General features: G+C 40.4%; 1 protein-coding gene across 9 annotated transcripts in view; it reads left to right on the forward strand.

Moving 5' to 3' along the window:
* Positions 1–15,566, forward strand: part of MYBPC1 (myosin binding protein C1) — a 109,564-nt gene that overhangs the window by 86,357 nt on the left and 7,641 nt on the right. For all 9 annotated transcript variants that reach the window (XM_007503313.3, XM_056798760.1, XM_007503316.3 and 6 more), the window contains 6 exons: positions 2,798–2,965; positions 5,697–5,785; positions 7,213–7,408; positions 8,730–8,869; positions 13,196–13,355; positions 14,977–15,113. In XM_007503313.3, coding sequence (XP_007503375.1) covers positions 2,798–2,965; positions 5,697–5,785; positions 7,213–7,408; positions 8,730–8,869; positions 13,196–13,355; positions 14,977–15,113 — 890 coding nt within the window. The remainder of the gene's footprint in view (positions 1–2,797; positions 2,966–5,696; positions 5,786–7,212; positions 7,409–8,729; positions 8,870–13,195; positions 13,356–14,976; positions 15,114–15,566) is intronic.

A 15,566-nucleotide genomic window follows, 5' to 3' on the forward strand; every position in this document is an offset into this window, starting at 1 on the left:
CTACCCACTATGGGCAACCAACAAGTGCTTGCAGTTCCAGCTCCTTTTGAAACTCAGACATGAATCCCATAGAACTAGTGACCCTTTTGTCATCACTAATTGATGACAATTAGGAATGAATATCTAAAGCTTCACCCTTTGGCACTGGAATGTGAGAGAATCCTTGGAGAACTCCATAGGAAGAGGACAATGGTCCCTGGTGGGCTTTGGGTCCATATGGGTCTTTATTTTTCCACTGTGACTTCCTATTGGCCATATGGCAGTCCTAGAAAGAAAAGGTGGGGTGGGGATTCAGACAGGGAATTCCAGAATAGCGATATGGCTAGATCTCTCATGTGCTGAGTCTTACTAAGAGGGTCTCTCTTTGCCTCTGTTCTTTATTTTCAAAGGGGTAGGAGAAGAACTATAAATCATCTCTAGCAAACTCCAAAACAAACAGAAATGTTTGGTCTAACTATGCCTGAGAGGCAACGTGGTGTACTGCATAGAGTTGGCCTCAAAACCAGGATGGAAGGCTTTGGTTTATAGCTGATTTCTGACATACACACTGATTGTGTGACTCTTTACAAGGCATAATTTCTCAGGGTTCTAGGCAGATGCCCAAGACTTTGGGAGTTGCAGACAAGGTGCCAAATTAAGTTGGTAAAGAGAGTTTCTTTACCTAGGAAATCCCAAGATGAGTGAAATCCCAGTTCTAGTCTCCTTTCCCATTTTTATTATTACAGAGTAGAAGGAAAAGACAAGATCAAAGGAGAGGGATGAACATGACACTACAAGTAATGTCTGGGGAGGCTGGGTAATTTCATTCCCTTCTGACCTAGATCCCTCCCCACCCCCAACCATTCCCTTTCAGCCTGTTGATGCTCTGCCTGTCTCTCACTCTCTGCACCTGGAGGTACCTCAGACCTCCATCCTCTCCCCTCCACTATTCTTTCTCTCTTGCCCTTCTTCATTGTGGCTGGGGCCTCAGGCTCAGCGAGACTGTGAGTGGGCAAGTGTCTCTCCCAAGTGGCCACCCACTGGACAGGAAACTTGACCTCACGAGAACTCTGCCTAGAAACTTGTTGGTGTCTCTCTCCTGATCACTTCCCTGAAGATGGATATCTTTGCACACTTTGCATTACTTACTAACAGAGAATGCTAACTATTGCTACAATACTCCTCTTTGTGTGAAAGTGGGTGTCTTGGATTAATTTTAATGATGACCTCTTACAAGGTACATCGGCAAAACAGTCTGATGAAAAGGGGGAGGCTGCCTATGATCTCTCAGGTACAGTATCCCATCAAAGTATCAAGCTTCTTTTTAGTCTATGGTATAGATGGCTGGGAAAGGCTCATGGCTAACAGTGAAATAAACCGACCCTCTCTTTGTCAGCCCCACAAAAGGAGCCTGCGGAAATCAGAGGAAGAGTTTAGGGTCCTAAATCTTCCAGCCCAATTCCTTACGCAGAGAATGGAAATGTAATAGCAAAGAGCAGTGTAGAAACTAGAAACAGTTCATCAACTTGCAACTGTATTTCCCTAGCCAGGATGGGCCAACAGCTTACTTGGTACTAGGGGGTGGGGTTAGGGATGAGCAGGGATGAAGCTACGGAAACCTCAAACTGTTTCAGCTTTTAGGCAGAAAGGAAACAAAGAACGCTGGTTTGAATTCAAATTCTGTCACTTCAGCTGCCTACCTATGGCACCTTAGGCACGTTCTTTAATCTCTCTAGGCTTCGGGTATCTCAGGTGAAATGAGGAACTTGGATTTGGTCATCTCTGAGGTTCCAGCTAGCTTTACAGCTGTGATGATCTGAATGATACCAAATACAAACCCGATATCTGGCCTGTAGATCAAATTTTCTCTTCACTGATTTTTCTGCATCAGCCTTCAGTCTGATTTCCTGCCCTAATATTTGCTTCTCAGTGATGGATTTCAGAGAGAAAACACAGAATTTGCATAACTCTTTATGACTATAAATTATGCTGGTGTCTTTGTCATCCATATCAACACATTTTAGTGCTTTCTGCATTTTTATGAGTCCAGATGGCTAAGTAGAATAATTATATCCATTATTATCAAAACACACCAAGAAAACTGTTGGAAAATACTACATAATATCCTCTTCTGGTGTGTCCTCTTGTGGTAGACATGACTCTCAGGTCCTCAGTTGCCATGCCAGCAAATTCTGGCAGAACTACTGAACTAGAAAAACATTAAGACAGACCTGGTCCCAGACTCTGTCTGTCTCTGTCTCCCAAGAGCCAATGGGCAAGTTGGCCAACTGTGCTCATTGTTTTAGCTATATTAATTCTCAGTAACCATCTGCCAAATCCCAGAGGGGTCATTGTTGGAGGGGGAACTCAGATCAATGAAATAACATATTCAGTTCAGTTCATCAGGTATTTATGAAGTGCCTACTGTGTGGGGGGTACCGTATACATGCTGGGAATACAACAACAGTAACAAAATGGGCCCTGTTCTTGAGAGATTACTTTATGCTCTTAAAGAATAGCTGCTTCAGTAGAATGCACGCTAGAATTCTATAGAGAGAAAATTAGAAGATATTCAGAAATCACAGAATTCCCTTCCAAGAAATACTTAGGTGAAGCCTCAAAAGTAAACATTTTCTATTTAAATTTTTAAAATATCTCACCATTTTCTATGAGTCTGAACCCAAAGTCTCATGCCCTAATTCCAGTATTGATAATAAAATGCAATTTTGAGTTTCTGCTGTCTGAGATTCAGACTAAATATCACAGGCAAATAACTGACAGATTCTTCCCTCTTTTTCCTTTCTTTTTGATTCATTAGCTGAGGACTGGATAGTGGCCAACCCAGAACTGACTGACAAAACTAAATTCACCATCACTGGTCTTCCAACGGATGCAAAAATCTTTGTGAGAGTAAAAGCTGTGAATGCTGCTGGTGCCAGTGAGCCTAAATATTATGGACAGCCAATCCTAGTCAAGGAGATTATTGGTAAGCTGTCACAATGTTTTATTTCTACCCTGCCCCTCCTCTGTTCTTTCCCCCCTCTCCTCTAACTCTTTACCATCCCAAATCTTCTCACTTCTCTCCTTAAATTACATATTTACCAGTAATTCCCAGGAGTAAGAAATCAAAGAACCATCTATCTCTGTTCAAGTTGAAAGAGTAACAGGTCTAAGTGAAAAAGATCTGAGGTTATTAGTGGATCACAAGTTTCACATGAGTTTCATAGGACAGAGTAGCCAAAAAGGAAAAAAAAACTGATGCTTGAATAGGGAAATATAACAGCTGGCATGTGGAGTGTTAAAAACCTAACAGGGGTTTCACATGTGTAATTCATATCAAATCATTTGCCTGGCCAGTGGGTAGAGAAAGGGTAAGAGGGAGAGAGAGAATTTGGAACTCAAAATTTTTTAAATGTTGAGAGTAAAATTTACATATGTAATTTATACATCCATATATACACATATACTACATGTTTGTGTATATATAGAATTTGTTTTCAGAATTTAAAATATAAATGTCATATGTTCTTCTTTTGCATTTCTACTCCCACAGTTCTTTCTCTCAATGTGGTTCTTTCTTTCCCATAAGCTCTTTAGGAGTGTCCTGACTTGTTGCATTGCTACTAGTAGCAAAGTCCATTACATTGGATTGTTCCACAGTGCTTTACTTTCTATGTACAATGTTCTCCTGATTCTACTCATTTCACTTTGCATCAGTTCATTGATGTTCTCCCAGTTCATATAGAAAACCTCCAGATCATCAATCCTTAAAGCACGGTAGTATTCTATCACCAACATATACCACAATTTGTTCAGCCATTCCCCAATCAAGGGACAATCCTTCATTTTCCAGTCTTTTGCTGCCACAAAGAGTATGGCTATAAATATTTTCATACAAGTGTTTTTCTTTATTATCTCTTTGGGGTACAAACCTAGTAGTGGTATTGCTAGATAAAAAGGGTAGGCATTCTTTTAAAGCCCTTCATGCATAATTCCAAATTGTCTTCCAGAATAGCTGGATTAATTCACAACTCCACCAACAATGCATTAGTGCCCTGATAATGCCAGAACCCCTCCAACATTTATTATTTTCCTTTACTCTCATATTGGCCAATCTGCTAGGTGTGAGGTGATACCTCAGCATTGTTTTGACTTGCATTTTTCTAATTATGGGAGATTTAGAACACTTTGTCATGTGCTTATTTATAGTTTTGATTTCTTTATCTGAAAACTGCCTGTTCATGTCCCTTGGCCATATTAGTTGGGGAGTGGATTGATTTTTTTTGATACAATTGACTTAGCTCCTTGTAAATTTGAGAAATGAGACCTTTGTCAGAGTTTTTGTTATAATTTTTTCCCACTTTGTCGCTTCCCTTCTAATTTTGGTTGCATTGGTTTTATTTGTACAAAACCTTTTTAATTTAATATAATCAAAATTATTCATTTTACATTTTATAGTGTTCTCTGTCTCCTGCTTGGTCTTAAATTCCTTCCTTTCCCATAGATCTGACAGTTATACTATTCTATGTTCACCTAATTTGTTTATATTTCCCCCTCTATATTTGTCATTCACCCATTCTGAGTTAATCTTGGCATAGGATGTAAGATGCTGTTCTAAACCTAATCTCTCTCTTACTGTTTTCCAATTTTCCAGCAGGTTTTTGTCAAATAGTGAGTTCTTGTCCCCAAAGCTGGTATCTTTGGGTTTATCAAACACTAGCTCATTGAGGTCATTTACCTCAAGTCTATTTCATTGATACACCCTTCTGTCTCTTAACCAGTACCATATTGTTTTGACAATCACTGCTTTATAGTATTGTTTGAGACCTGGTAACTCTAGGCCTCTATTCTTCACATTTTTTTTTCATTAGTTCCCTTGATATTCTTGATTTTTTATTTTTCCAGATGAACTTTGAAATAATTTTTCTTAATACTATAAAAAAAGTGTTTTGGCAGTTTGATAGGCATAGCACTGAATGAATAAATTAATTTAGGTAGTATTGTCATTTTTATTATCCTCATCAAATTTAAACCATGTGTCTAATGAGGCAGGTGATAGTCCTACTGAATTCTCCTTGTTCATATCCCATCTAGAACATTTTGTCCAGTTCCCGGATATTCTATCTTAGGAAGGACATTGTCAGCCAAGAGAATGTCGAGGGAAGAAAAGTAGGATGGTAGGGCAGTTTGATTGCACAGTGGTTAGAACATCAGGCCTGGAGTTGGGAGGACTTGGGTTCAAATCTGTCCTCAGACACTTCCTACCTCTGTGACCCTGGATAAGTTGCGTGACTCAAATTGCCTGCTCCTCTTTCTTAGAATTGATACTAGAACAGAGAAGGTGAGGGACTTAAAAAGAAACAATGAAGAAGAGAAGGATAATCATGGAAGGGGAGACCCTGTAGTCTATATAAGGATCACTTGAAGAAACTGGGGATGTCAGGGAAAGAAAATATTTAGAAGAGAAAGATAGCTGCTTTCAAGTATTTGAAGGACTGTCATATGTTGAAAAAAGATTTATTTTGTTGGTCCCAGAATGTTCTATCTAGAGAAAATGCTCTGCCTAAACAAGCATATTAATTGCATACACCTGGTCACTGGAAAATATCTCCATTTGTGGCACCATGAAGTTGGCCATTTCTTTCTATTACATATGCTTATTTCCCACATATTATGGGGAAAATCTGATAGATCAAAAACGTTATTTCTTCCATTAGAACCACCAAAGATTCGCATCCCACGACATCTGAAGCAAACCTATCTTCGAAGAGTTGGAGAAGCTGTCAATCTTGTTATTCCTTTCCAGGTAACAATTTCATAGAAGTCTATTTTCCATTTTAAGGGTATCTGGTCCAACACATTATACAATGGGGATGGGGTGACAGTGAGTTTAGGCTAGCCATAAGGAAGCCCTTTTTGAAATGGAAGGTAATTAAACACTAAAACTGATTTTCACAAAGCCTTTCTGTCTGAGCTCAACTGGATCTGTTCTGACATTAAAGTTGGGGGAAGGGAAAGGGGGAAGGAGGGAGGCCCTGGGAAAAGTAAGTAAATCATTTTAAAGTTCTTCCTAGTCTGTGATTTGGCAAATCTATCCCTCATTTTAAACAGAATTTAGCATCCAGAAAACATTGCTCTTTGCCAGTGATGGCAAACTTTTTGGAGACAGAATGCCAGGCCCTGCCCCCACTATACGGAGTGCCGTGACTGCTCCCCCGGCCCTGAGACCCAGTGTCGTGTCACCCTGCTTCCTTATCCCAGACAGGGGAGGGAGGAACCTCTCCCATTGGGCTGCTAGGCAGAAGGGCAGCTGATGTAAAAAAATGTCTCAGACACAGTGGAGGAGGGAGGGAAGCAGTTCTATCCAAGACCCTTTGCCTTGCTAACAAACTCTTGGGGTGGAGGTGGCCACATACCCACAGAAAGCGCTCTGCGTGCCATCTTTAGTACCCATGCCATAGGTTCACCATCACTGTTCTATGCTATTGACAGGGCTTCCTGATTTTAGGTTAAAACAAATCCATTAAAAGAATAATTAAGGAAGAGCTAAGTGACTCAATGGACAGAGTGCCAAGTCTGGAGCCTGGAGGACCTGGGTTCAAATATGACCTCAGATACTTCCTAGCTGTGTGACCCTGGACAAGTCACTTAATCCCCATTGCCTAGCCCTTTCTGCTCTTCTGCCTTAGAAACAATACACAGTATTACTTCTAAGACAGAAGGTAAAAGGTGTTCTTTTTTTTTAAAGAATAATCAGGAATTTTAAATGTTTTTATGAATCATACAAATATTCACATAAAACTTGTTTTTTACATGTAATAGGGGAAAATAAAATACCATTCTAAAAATGCACATACACATATTCAAAAGATATTTTCAGAAATCACTGTGACCCACTAAATTCAATCAGTTCATGAAATTAAAATCAACTTCTACTTCATGCCAACCCCCAATCTTGCCAATGACTGTGTCATTTTGAAAGAATAATTGAGACTCACTAAGGCTTGTGCTTTGTATATTCAACTACCAGGCTAAACCTTTCTGCATTGGCTTGAATGTATTTGACCATTTTGACTATTGATGCCCCCAAATACACAGTCAGAAGGATCTGGATTCAAATCCTGTCATTGACCCCAATTAGCTGTGTGGCTCCCTTTATGAATCCTTAAGGAATACAACCACCTTACTGACTTCATTGCTTCACTTTAACTTTTCCCCCTGCTTTCTTTCTAGGGAAAGCCAAGGCCAGAGTTAACTTGGAAGAAGGATGGTGCTGATATAGATAAGAACCAAATAAATATCCGCAATTCTGAAACGGACACAATCATATTTATCAGAAAAGCAGAGAGAAGTCACTCGGGGAAATATGATCTGGAAGTGAAAGTGGACAAATACGTGGACAGTGCCTCAATAGATATTCAGATAGTTGGTAGGTTGAAAGAAAGAAGACCAGGATATTTTTGTCAAGACAATACAGACCTGACATTTCCCCAATGATTACAACAGATATAGAAATGAGATTTTTTTAAGGGGTTCAGTGGATAGAGTAGGTCCGGAGTCAGGAAAATCTGGGTTCAAATCTTGCTTCAGACACTTCCTAGTTGTGTGACCCTGGGCAAGTCATTTAACCTCTATTGTCTAATCCTTTCAGCTCTTTTGCTTTTGAAATGATGCACAGTATTAACTCTAAGAAGAAATGTAAGGTGTATTTTTTTTAAAGAAAGAAAAAAAGAAATGAGATTTTAAACATTTATACAACTTTACCTCACTTTCAGAAAACCAGTTGTTCAAAATTCCAAAATTTAATAAATCAATTCTTCCCTTTTCATCCAGCTCCAAATTTTTATCTTACAGAATAGTTTTTCATTTAAACATAAAACAGCTAAAAAAATATCTCTGTGAGTAGCATCGAAACTACCATCTATAGCCATATTATGTCCAAGTACATGAGGCCATGCCAGGTAGCACAATGGCTAGAGTGCCGAACCTGGAATCAGGAAGACTCATTCTCCTGATTTCAAATCTGGCCTCAGACACTTACTTACTAGCTTTTTGACCCTGGACAAGTCATTTAACCCTTATCTTTAAAATGAGCTGGAGAAAGAAATGGCAAACCATTCCAGTATCTTTGCCAAGAAAACCCCAAATGGGGTCACTAAGAGTCAGACACAACTGAAATGTAACCCTTTTTTGCCTCAGTTTCCTCAGTCTGTCAAATGAGCTGGAGAAGGAAATGGCAAACACATCAGTGTCTTTGTCAAGAAAATCCCAAAAGGGGTCAGAAAATCAGACATGACTGAAATGACTGAACAACCACAACACAAGACTTGAACAACTGCTAAATGACTTTCTTCTGTTCTCAGTAGGGCTATTCTAGAAGGAAATTACTTTCCAAGCAAGTTTTGTGGATTCTCTCAAGATTTTAATTTACCAGAGTAGATATGGATCAGTACATACCGTAGTAGTTTATTGCCATTTCTAAATCTATAGCCTCAGAGCTACTGCAGCCTCAACTGTGCAACTGTCGCTCATTTCTGGGTGAAAAAAACTTTTTTTTTTCAAATGAAGAACTTTGAGATTGTCACCTGTTTTGAGATCTTTCATGACTGTGTTGTAAGAGAAAGCACAGTCTCTTAAAGAGCCATTACAAGCATCTAGAGAGAAGGAGGAGGCTTAGAAATGTTCCTCTAACAAAATATTGATTGGAGGTAAATAGCAGTGCACTAGCATTGTGATTTTTGTTTTATCAGACCGCCCTGGCCCACCCCAGTCTGTGAAGATTGAGGATGTCTGGGGAGAGAATGCTGCCTTGGTATGGACACCACCAAAGGATGATGGAAATGCAGCCATTACAGGGTATACAATTCAAAAAGCAGACAAAAAGAGTATGGTGAGTTGTTATTTACTCTGCATACAAGGGAAAAAAGACTTGATTTCAAATTAGTAGTATTTTATTTCATTGGTAAAATACACATTATATGTTTATATATATATCACTCAATCAATAAGCATTTATTAAGCATGACTATGCCTCAGTTTCCATATCTGTAAAATTAGATAATTGGACCAGACAGTCCAGAGATCTAGTTCTAAAATTCTAATCCTATTATTTTATTATTATGTTTTAAAAAACCCTTTCCTTCTGTTTTAGAATTGATACTAAGGTAGAAGAGCGTTAAGTACTATGCAATTGGAGTTAAGTGACTTGCCCAGGGTCACACAGCTAGAAGTGTCTCAGCCTAGATTTGAACCCACATCTTCCCAATCCCAGGCCTGACTCTATTGCCTGAGCCACACAACTGCCTCTATAATTCTGTTATTTTAAATCCACTGCTTGTGGATAAGCCTAGCTATTTGTGGAGGGGCTCCTCAGCAGACTAACTACAGAGTGAGGAATTTATTTTGACCAAAACAACTCAGAAAAACCTCCTACTAAATAGTGTAGTGGTCATGATAAGCAGTGGCAGAAGGAACAAAATCACAGGGAGTAGAATAAAACAGCCTGTGTATTTTTGTTTTCCCCAAACAGCCTCTGGTTTAGATTATGGATCTACTGTGGTCGAAAAAACACCCCTGACCGGGAAGCTAAGTAGTATAGAAGAGAAAGAAAGAAAGAAAGAAAGAAAGAAAGAAAGAAAGAAAGAAAGAAAGAAAGAAAGGAAGGAAGGAAGGAAGGAAGGAAGGAAGGAAGGAAGGAAGGAAGGAAGGAAGGAAGGAAGGAAGGAAGGAAGGAAGGAAGGAAGGAGGAAAGGAAAGAGGGAGGAAGGAAGGAAGGAAGGAAGGAAGGAAAGAAAGAGAGAGAGAGAAAGAGAGAAAGAAACAAGAGAGAAAGAAAGAAGAGAGACAAAATAAGAGTGAGTGAGAGCAAGAGAAAGAAAGAAAGGGAGAGAGAAAAAACAGGCAGTCAGGAAGGAAGGAAGGAACAAAGGAAGTAAAGAAGGAAGGGAGGAAGGGAGAGACAGAGGGATGAAGGGAGGGAGGGAAGAATGAAGGGAGGTACAGAGGTAGGAAAAAAGAGAGGGAGGGAGGATGGAAAGATGGAAGGAAGGAAGGAAGGAAGGAAGGAAGGAAGGAAGGAAGGAAGGAAGGAAGGAAGGAAGGAAGGAAGGAAGGAAGGAAGGAAGGAAGGAAGGAAGGAAGGAAGAAAAGAAGGAAGGAAGGAAGGAAGGAAGGAAGGAAGGAAGGAAGGAAGGAAGGAAGGAAGGAAGGAAGGAAGGAAGGAAGGAAGGAAGGAAGGAAGGAAGGAAGGAAGGAAGGAAGGAAGGAAGGAAGGAAGGAAGGAAGGAAGGAAGGAAATCATCCCTGACTATTACTGAAAGGAAGTCTTGAGACACTCATACTTCTCAGCATGGATTTACTTAGTGAAGGCCTAGAAGTAATAGGAGACAGGGAGAAAACTGGGAAGGGCCCTGTGAATGTGCTATGGAAAGAGCTGAATTAGGAGGCAGACGCCTAAGAGGTTTAAGTCGCAGCTCTAATACTTACAACTGGCTATCTTGGGTTCAGTTACTTCAATATCCTTATCTGTAAAATCAAGTGGTCGGCCTAGATGACCTCTGAGGACCCTTTTACCTCTCAATCTAGCATACAAGGCCAAAGGAAGAAGCAGAATTCAAGAATTTCAGCCTCCTCTTGTTAGACTATTTTTATATCTCATCTTCTTTTCATTTTTCTGGAAAGATATTCTATAATTTTCTCAGATTTGCTATTTAGAGGATTATCTTTCATGTAAACATGGGTCTCCAGGGAGCCTATGAGTTATGTGTCTGAGCATCTAAGACTTCCTAAGACCTGGGGACTGGGCCAGAAATCACAAGTTCAAAAATAGTGGAAGGACACATCCAAGACTGATTCTAAATGCTGATGCTCAGGGTACTTGAATAGGATCTGGCAGAGGTCCCCAAAGCTATGAGCCTGAAGCATTTTCGCCAGCCTTCCCTCCTTAGCAGTGGCATAACTACAAGAACCTTTACTGGGAATGATACCATTTTTGCCTGCTCCACATTGCCCAGTCTAGCCCAGTTTTTTCATCCGGGCTTTTGAGAACTTGTATTTAAAAAAAAAAAAACAAAAAACATTTTAATAACTATTTCAACATAATTGGCTTCCTTTGAGTTCCTTTGTATTGTATGTATACATTTGAAACTGATTCTGAGAAGGGACTCCCAGTCTCTCTGTCTCTGTCTCCCTCCCTCTCCCTCTCCCCCTTCTCTCTTTCTCTCTTTCTCTGTCTCTCTCCCTCTCTCTCCCTCTCCCTCTCCCCCCTCTGTCTCTCTCTGTCTCTCTCTGTCTGTCTCTCCCTTTCTCTCCATCTCTCTCTGTCTCTGTCTCTGTCTGTCTGTCTGTCTGTCTCTCTTTCTCTCTCTCTCTGTCTCTTTCCCTCTTCCCCCTCTGTGTCTGTGTCTGTGTCTGTGTCTGTGTCTGTGTCTGTGTCTCTCTCTCCCTCTCCCTCTCCCTCTCTTTCCCTCTCCCTCTCCCCCCTCTGTCTGTCTGTCTCTCTCTCTCACACACACACACACACACAGGTTCATAGACCCCAGGTGAAGACCCCTGTTTAGGTCAATAAGAGTAGATAATTGTAGGTTTTGACCAAGGTCCAATAGAATAAATTGGGGCAAGAGGGGAGTCCAAATCAGGTCACCCATCATAGACAGGACACCTGTTGATGCCCATGAATCCACTGAGGAGTGCAATGGCACAATATCATGGTGATAGGGGTAGGGAGGTGGGGGATATTGCCCTGTCTCTGCCTGCCACTCCTGCTCCATCCTTGCTGCCCCAGACACTGAGCTCCTCGGTCTCCTGGCATTCATCATTTCCCTCTGGTTCTCTAGTGCCCGGATTATCGAGCCTTGCCAGGTCGGTGCCCAGAGCCCGCAAAGGCTGGCCCAAAGTCATCTGGTAAACCCTGACAACCCACAAGGGAAAGGGGAACTATTTAACCATTTGGGATGGGGCAGGGCAGGAAACAGAGGAGGGGAAGAATAGAGAATTTCCAGACATTGACCAGAAGCTGGGGACCAGGCAGCTAATCAAGCATGCCCCTTGGAACTCTTGCTCTGGAATTCTGCCCAATCATTCTGTCCCCTCTCCCAGGTTAGTGAAGAACAGCGTTCTTCAGAGTCTGAACATGATCTGATTTCATTTCATTTAACTTCATAAAAGACTATTTGACTTAAATGGTCTTTTTCTCACTTAAAATACCAAAACTGTACAGAAGGGGATTATGACCCGTATGGAAAATACTTTACATTTAGTAACTGTCTTTTTGGCTAAAAAAAAAAAAAATCCATGTGCGTGCGTGCGTGCGTGCGTGCGTGTGTGTGTGTGTGTGTGTGTGTGTGTGTATAAAATGACCAGTCAGAATAAGAATAAACATTCTTTGAATGATTGAGATCACTAAAAATAACTGATATTTTAATATTAATTCTACTGCTCATTAGTTCACATTATGATTATGCCCATTTGTTACTAGAAAAGTTGATGAGTTTTTCTCTAGTGATTTACCTGATTTTGTGTCCAGGGAGAGGGAAAGTCATCCTAAGAAGTAGCATGGCTTAATGATAGCAGTGTGGGACCTGGAGTCAAATCCTGGCTCTCACACTTGCTAGCTGTGTGAACCCTTAACCTCTGGGCCTCAGTTTCCTCATTTAAAAAAAAAGGGAAAAATAATACTTGGGACTAGCAATCCCACAGAGCTGCTGTAAGGATCAAATGTCATCATATACCTAAGATGCTCTGCAAACATTACTGGGCTATATCAATTGTTACTATTATTAATTACAATCGTATTCCTATTGTTCAGTGGAATGCCAACTAGCAGGGTTGGTATCTGGACTCATTCATATGATTCCACATTGAATGTTTTTTGACTGCACAAATCTCTTCTCTTGGCTTCTTTTACCTAAGAGAAGCTTTTCTTTCTCCTCTTTTCACTACCTGGTCTGAGTTTAAGAAGAGCCCAGCTTGGGCACAGATAGGTGGCTCAGTGGATTGAGAGTTAGACCTAGAAACAGGAGGTCCTGGATTCAAATTTAGTCTCAAACACTTCCTAGCTGTGTGACCCTGGACAAGTCACTTGACTCCCATTGCCTAGACCTTACCACTTTTCTGCCTTAGAACCAATACACAGGATTGATTCTAAAATGGCAGGAAGAGGTTTAAAAACTAAAAACAAACAAAAAAATGCCTATTCTCCGTGGGCTCTGTTTTCCAGGAATGGTTCACTGTCATTGAGCACTATCACAGGACTAATGCTACCATCACCGAACTCGTCATAGGAAATGAATATTACTTCCGAGTATTTGCTGAAAATATGTGTGGCCTCAGTGAGGAGGCAACGATGACAAAAGAGAGTGCTGTGATCGCCAAGGACGGTAAGGTGGACAATGGTGCAACTTCTGAACCTTGGTTTCAAACAGCTGAGTTGGGCCAGGAAGGGAGGAGGCACTTTGGGAAAGGAAAAAAGAGGGCTAAATTTTCAGAGATAGCAAATAAATTAATAAGTAAAATTTCAGATATGTGAAATTGATCAAGTAAATTAATACGTAAATTCTCAGATATATGAAATTGATCAAGTAAATTAATACATAAATTCTCAGATATATGAAATTGATCAAGTAAATTAATACATAAATTCTCAAAAATAGTAAATTTATAAATACATTTCAGAGATATTAAAAATAGTATTAAAAGTCAGTGCAAGTTCTTGATCACCATCCTCTAGAACAGAACCCTTTAAATCCTTTCCAGTTTCTTGTCTTTTGATCCTATTTGTGTACTGTGTGTTTAGAATCTGTTACTATAAAAACTACAATTCCCAGCACCCCACTCTCCTCACATTACATGCTGACTTGGGAGGATATAAACTTGGTGTAGTCCCGCCTCTCGCTCTCTTGTCTTCCTGTTGAGGCTTTGATGGAGGGAACTTTTTTTTTTTTTTAATATATTTTATTTGATCATTTCCAAGCATTATTCGTTAAAGACATAGATAATTTTCTTTTCCTCCCCCCCCTACCCCCCATAGCCAACGCGTAAGTCCACTGGGCATTAGATGTTTTCTTGATTTGAACCCATTGCTTTGTTGATAGTATTTGCATTAGAGTGTTCATTTAGAGTCTATCCTCTGTCATGTCCATGGAGGGAACTTTTTAAACAAGCAAGAAGAACTCAGTCATGTGGCCTTAATTTTGTTAAATAATTAGGGTTTTTTTTTAACTTTTATTTCCTTTTTATTCTTTCTACCTCAAGTGATTATTAATCAACTTTATAAAATTAATACTTGTAGTGTTGGGTATTAATTTAAATCTTACAGTACCAAGGCAAAAGTCCAAGGGGAGAAGAAAAGTTTCATGAACCCAAAATGCCATTATTCTTGGCTGTTTTATGAAGCAAACTCTAACTGGCTTGGATGGGGAAAATTCAGGTCTCAATGACCTGATTCATTTCAGAATAGGGCTTTTAGGATGGAAACTCCTTGAGGGCAGGGACTGCTTCCCTTTCAGCTTTCTCTCTGGTACATAAGAAGTGCTTGTGGCTTCATTAACTACTTGATTAGGACAGAAAAATTTCCTCTTAGAAAAAGATTTGTTCTCAGAGACTCTGAATTTAAATTCTGACTCTGACTTGTAGGATTTGGGGCAAGTCCCTCATCTAAAAAAATGATGGTATCAGGGTAGAATTCAAGCGTTTCCATTTATCACCTCGTGACTTTGGACCAGTCCATTATCCTCCAGGCCTCCCGATTTCCTCTTCTAGAAGACCTCTCATTTCCCCTTCAGGTCTCAGTCCTTGAACCCAGGGCCACATGGCCTCCAAGATCTCCCCAGATCTAAATCTGTTCCCCTTTAGGAGCTCTCCTGGGTCTTCTGAACACTGTCTTGGGCTTGCTAAGCATCCTTGAGGTTGGAAAATGTCATTTGGAGGGGCTGCCCCAAATGGTCACTTTTTTAAGGCTATTTCATAGTTTTGTGGGTGTCTATGATTTTCTTTCTCTAGGAAAAGTCTACAAAAACCCTGTGTATGATGACTTTGATTTCACTGAAGCACCGATGTTTACTCAGCCTCTGGTGAACACTTACGCCATAGCAGGCTATAACGCGACTCTGAACTGCAGCGTTAGAGGAAATCCAAAGGTATGATCCATCCATACCCGTGTTGCATTCAGTGGAAGAATGATTTGACCCAGTACAAGCCTGCCTTGCTCCCAAAGCTGCCTGGGCAAACCTTGTCTCACAAAAGCCTACATGGGATGTTAAAAGTAAATTTCAGGAGGAAGCTAGGTGGTTCCCTGGATTGAGAGCCAGGCCTGGAGTTCAAATCTGGCCTCAGACACTTCCCAGCCGTGTGACCCTGGGCAAGTCACTTAACTCCCATTGCCGAGCCCTTCCCACTCTTCTGCCTTGGAACCAATACACAGTATTGATTCTAAGATGGAAAGTGAGGGTTTAAAAAAAAAACAACCTCTCTATTTTATAAGGGAAAGAACAAAGTCTCTGGATCCCATCTCTGGCACTTAATGCCTACATCACCTTAGGCAAAACACTTTTTCTCATTTGTGAAACAAAGGGGTTGAATTATCTGGGCTC

This window comes from Monodelphis domestica, chromosome 5 (assembly GCF_027887165.1).
Source record: "Monodelphis domestica isolate mMonDom1 chromosome 5, mMonDom1.pri, whole genome shotgun sequence".
NCBI lineage: Eukaryota > Metazoa > Chordata > Mammalia > Didelphimorphia > Didelphidae > Monodelphis > Monodelphis domestica.